This window comes from Gavialis gangeticus, unplaced genomic scaffold (genome assembly GCF_001723915.1).
Source record: "Gavialis gangeticus isolate Ggan-Ray unplaced genomic scaffold, GavGan_comp1, whole genome shotgun sequence".
In the NCBI taxonomy this organism is placed as follows: domain Eukaryota; kingdom Metazoa; phylum Chordata; order Crocodylia; family Gavialidae; genus Gavialis; species Gavialis gangeticus.
Genome location: NW_017729014.1, coordinates 22,804,142 through 22,809,622, shown reverse-complemented (window position 1 = coordinate 22,809,622; position 5,481 = coordinate 22,804,142). Strand labels below are relative to the sequence as shown.

The window sequence follows — 5,481 nt, the reverse complement described above, 5'->3', positions numbered from 1 at the left end:
AGAGGTTGAAGGTGACTTTTCTGTATTGGTTATGGTCTATTTTTTCACTCTCTAGTGCTGACGTCGGCATCAGATGATATGGGCGTAAACATCTACGACTGCAATTATATAAAGTAATCTCTTAAATCTTCAGTGCTGCAAAACTCCTGCTGAGCATGTCCAGAACCAAAATGATGTTCTCTTGATTTCTTTTCTACCACCACCCCTGCTCCCCCCATCCAGGTGACCTGTGCATATCAGAAAATGAAAGAAGGGTTGTTTCTAAAGAAGCCTGGAAAAAACTCAAGCAGTATTTTCCAAAGGCCCCTGAATTCCCAAATAACAAAGAATGCTGTTCCCAGTGCAAGGTATTTGAGTACCTGGTAACTTTTAAGCTTTTTGGTAGCTCGCATATGGTTGCATCTCTAACTTTGTTGATGCTACCCTTGCTTAAAATATACAGATTTAAAAATCTTTTACTTTTTCAATAATGATTTTGAAAGTAAACAGAAAGGACTAGAGAAACTCTTTGTTTTACACAGATTCTGGAAAGAGAAGGAGAGGAAAATGAAGCTTTACATAAGATGATGGCAAGTGAACAGAAAGCTTCCCTCCAGAACCTGTTTCATGACAAATGCAGACCGTGTCTTGGTAGCTGGCCTCAGGTACAGAGTCTGGGAAAGGTTATAGAAATCTGTCAAAGCTGGGGAAAGGTGTATTGTGTTATCAATGTTGATGAGAAAATGTGGAATTGAAATGCTGGAGAGAGAAATGTGCTTGTGTAAACCTTGGATGCGGTATTAGACCATACAAACACATTGTATGCTTCATTGAATAATGTGACTTAAAGAATCAAAGCTGGATTGAGATGTTCCCTCTAGATGAAAGACAACAGCAAGTTATTTTTATCACTATTTATATGTGTATCGTAAAACAGTGTTTTTAACAAAAAAAGAATGGCAGGTATTATTTCAGATGATACTTTCTAAAGTACCTTCTGCGTGTGTGGCCCTCTGTAGTTACTACCTCTTGATCTTCTTGTAAAGCACTGGCTGGTGTAAGTCTTGCTGTGGTTTGCTAGAGATGTTTGCTTTGGGTTATTTGTCCTTGCATCTCCTGCTGCTAGTGTGCCTCTGCCCAGCACACATGAGATGGATGATACTGGTCAGCAGTGTCTTTTGGGACAGCATCTGCTCCCTGAATGTCTTTGTCTCTCCAACCAAGGGCACAAAGCACAGAGCCACCCCCAGCTGCCCATCACTTCCTTCTTGCAGTGTCCAAGTCCATGCACTGTCTGGCTTTTTCCTCACGTATGCAACTTTAATTTGCCAGAGAGTAGGTTAGTATTGGCTTTTTAATATCTCAGCCTTTTGTCAGAAAATCCATTTTATTTTGCCTGATGTAGCAAAAAAGCACCATATCAAGAGTGCCATATCTGCACACGAGACTGTGTGCTTACTTTTAGAAAGCTTTTGCTGATATAACTCTGTCAGTTAGTAGGCTGTTGAAGTGTAATTTCTACTGACATAGAGACTTTTGTTGACAGAATATTGTAGATGCATCAAAACTGCCCAGCAACTCTTTCAGCTTACGTTGCTCAGGGGAGCTGGAGTAGCCTAGTAGTTTCCTTCACAATACGTGCTTTGCTAGTATGGTTATGCCAGGAAAGCTTTCTACCATAAAAATAACTAGTCTCCACACTTCAGAACCTGCTTTGCATGTAATGACGGGTGTTCCAGTTGGTGGTTTTGTCTGAGAAGGGCATATTACTGAGGGGTGTGCCATCTATAAGCCATTTTACAGAAGGAGTCCGGCACCCTGAGAAATCTCTCTACAAAATGTTTCTTTTAAAGAAATCGATGCATTCCTCTGTTTGATTATGGGAAGACAAGGACGGGCGTCTGTGAGCACCTGTGGGCAAACGGCACCTCCTGCATCTTCTCTTTCCATATCATGGAAGGCCATTTGGTGAAAGACTCGCCCTCCTTGTGTAGTCGGACATTAGGCAATGAGCTAGAGTGAGCATCGTGGTTATAGAGCCATCATCAAAGGTCTCTCCCCATGGGTCCTTCCTGCAGCTATAAATGCTCCTGTATTTCTGACGTGAAAAGTAGTATAAGGCTCCTCTGGCATCCATTTGAGCACTGCTCACCTTTGTCTCAGGACCATTATTTTTGGCACCACTGAAATCATGCTGTCTTGACCTCTGGGTGCTGGTATTGCAAGCGCCTATCTGTACTGGTGCCAGTAAGAGCTCCTTGCTTACCATCAGTGTAGACATACTTGATACTGAAAGACACGATGGTCTCCACTTTTCATAGATGCATAGAAATTAGAGGCTGGAAGGGACCTCACAAGATTTGCAGTGATGAAGCTAGGTCTGCTGGCAGCTGTCCTATAACTGGTTAACAAGCTGGTCAGGACACATTTTTGTGGGTGTTCCCACCACACCAACTGGTGCAGCTTCCCTACTTTATGAGCGTTCAGTTCCCTACGCAAGGAGGTTTTACCAGTGAAGACCTCGAGTTAAGTCATTTAGGCCCAGTTACCTCCTGGAAGTGATCTTAGTACTCATGCTTATCATCATAAACATAGGAGCTCTGGTGGGGGCAGCACTCACCCCAAACCTTTCTTTTTGCCTGTCCTTTATGCCTACTGCCAACCCCACATTAGTATCCCAGTGTGGATCCCTTTCTCTAAAACCCCCAAAGGGGAACTTACCACATGCCCTGGATGTGCTTTTACCATCTGACTTGACTACTCAAGTGAAGAATCGCAAAAGATCAGTGAAGAAACAAAAGATCAGTCAGTTCCAGCTCACATCCTAATTACCCATAGATGATTACCAGACCACTTAAAAAGAACTGGCATTTGAGATTCCAGTTGAGACATTCAAGAAAAATTGTGCAAACTTCTGGGCACCCTCTGCACTTTGGTTCCTCGACATCTTGCAGTGCTGATTAATGACCGACTCTTAAATCTTGCCAAGCTGCTTTGGCAGACATCTGCCTCTCTCATTCCAACATCCAGTACTATGGCAGACCGATACTGTCAAGCCTGGCTTCAGGGATTTGAACAATTTATACTCCTTGCATGCCTAGCTTGCTGGTAGTTGTAGCAGCAGACTAATGGATGTGGCAAAGGGTACATTCACTTGGCACCCTCATTCTGTAGAACCTAAAAGAATTGTGCTTGTTTGCATGAAAAAAAATGTCTCTTATTGAGCCTTCAAATGAGTGGTCAGTTAACCAGCCTTGTTGATCTAAAATATGATTGCGGTAATTGGGATTATGAGGAAATTTGCGAACAAACTTCCATTGGGCAACAAACGTCTGTAAGCCCAAGAGTGAGCTCATGGACTGGACGCCTCTTCAGGCAGCTCTGCCCACATTGTAGGGAACGTGAACTGCCTAAGAAAACGCAAAAACCTACAAGGTGCTGATGTGGATCCCTCGCCATGGTTCCCATCAGCACCCTTCAACAGAATATTTGACTGACTTGTTCAGGGCAGCTTTCAGATGCCTGTATCTATCTTCCAGTCATGCCAGTCCTATTTGGGAATCATTCCCGTGAGTTCTGGCACACCAGGACTGCTGACCAGCAGGAAATAGTGGAGTGGAGACCATTCCATTAAGTTTGAGACCCTTCTTACCCAAGCACATGAAATCAGGAGGCTCTGTTCCTTTATACCTCCCCACCCCCAAAGCAGTGAAAGAAGTTCCTCAGGAATTCAGAGAGGGTGTCTTTAATCTTCTCTGATTCCCAAAAAGAAGCTGAGAAACCTGTTCTGGACCCAAGATGGTTAAACAGCAACTGTGGAAGCTTGAGTGCTGGATGCTGATGGTAGCTTCTGTAATCTGTCTAGATCTGAACAATTGCTATGTGGCCCTTGACCTCCTCCCCCTTGCAGTTCACTCACCCATGGAAGATAGCTGAGGCTTCTCGTGGGAAGCTGACATTATCAAGGTGTTACCATTTGGCCTGTTGACAGCATTGCAGGTGTTCACAAAGTGCCTTGCAGAAGTGGCCACTTACCTCCGAAGGCTGATGTGTTTGAGAGACTTTAACTGGATGCTAGCCAGCATCAAACATTGTGCAAATGGGTCAGTTAAGGTAAAACCATGATTAAGATTTAAAGCTCGCTCCGTTAAAACACTGTCAACTTTCTGTTGCCTGCCTGAGAAATGTTCCCGTCCTGAGCACTGCCAGGGTGACTTCAAGGTCACTGATTCATGTGTTTGCTTAATACTTCTGTGGTTTTGGAGGTGTCCAGATCTGGGAAACTTTGGCAGAGCTGCCGTATGGTCATTATTTACATGTGCCTTGTAGGACTTGGATCACTGTGAGTCACTACCAATGCTGGGCTCTGTATAACAGACAGTCGCTTGAAAAAGAAATGATCGGTTACCCCAGAGTAATTGCATTTCAAGTTGCATTGTCCATTATAGATATGTATCGTGATTCTCCTCCCAGCCCCACTGCTATGGTGCCTCACAGTGTCAGGACTCTGTTAAGGGGCAACGTGTGTACTTTGTGTCCACTGGTGGTTGAAGGGCACTTAAGGCACAGAGCAACAACCATATCATAGAATCATAGAAGTAGGGTCGGAAGGGACCTTGTAGATCTTTAAGTCCGACCCCCTGCCTGGGCGGGAGAAAAGACTGGACTCAAATGAGTCAAGCCAGGTAGTCATGAAGCCTCTTCTTAAAGATCCCCAGGGTAGGAGCCAGCCCCACTTCCCTAGGAAGTTGGTTCCAGCTCCTAGCCGCCCTAACTGTGACGTAGTTCTTGCGGATGTCTAATCTAAATTTACTCTCTCATAACTTGTGTCCGTTGTTCCTTGTCATGCCAGGGGGCGGTAGGGGAAACAGCGTCTTCCCTAAACCCTTCTGGTCCCCCCCCTAGTGAGTTTATACAGAGTCACCAGGTCCCCCCTCAGCCTTCTCTTGTGAAGGCTGAACAGATTTAGGTCCTGCAGTCTTTCAGTGTAGGGTCTGCCCTGTAGTCCCCGGATCATGCGGGTGGCCCTCCTCTGGACCCTCTCCATGTTGTCCACATCCCTCCTGAAGCACAGAACTGGGCGCAATGAGTACTGCTGACCAACAGAATCCTTTTCAAGTACACAGCGTGGACCATGCGTGCACATGCGCACACGCAGTGTGTGTGCGCGCGTGCGTGCATGTGTGTGCGTGTAAATAAATGCATTTTGGGCAGTTGGGCAAGTAAGTGTTCCATGCGGGGAATTGAAGGTACTTGCATTCCAAACTTAATTTACTTTTGTAATGAATGTAAGAACAGCAACGTAAGTGCTTGGTACATGATCTCAGCTGATTTAACTAGGCTTTCAAAGTCACGCTTGAATGAAGTTGTCATTGTAAAGAATGTTAAGATCTTTAAAAGGCAAAGATAAAACAGAGGCAGAACTGAATAGATGTCACTTCTCTACTGTCACATTAGTTTAAATTGGGTCTTTTTTCTTTTTTTTCTTTTTTTTTTTTTTTT

The 5,481-nt window shown here is 44.5% G+C and overlaps 1 protein-coding gene across 1 annotated transcript in view; it reads left to right on the top strand.

The window, feature by feature from the left end:
- Positions 1-5,481, top strand: part of USP48 (ubiquitin specific peptidase 48) — a gene marked incomplete at its 5' end in the record, with an annotated part of 41,167 nt that overhangs the window by 27,003 nt on the left and 8,683 nt on the right. The window contains 2 exons of the mRNA XM_019511576.1: positions 223-347; positions 522-644. Of these exons, the coding sequence (XP_019367121.1) occupies positions 223-347; positions 522-644 (248 nt within the window). The remainder of the gene's footprint in view (positions 1-222; positions 348-521; positions 645-5,481) is intronic.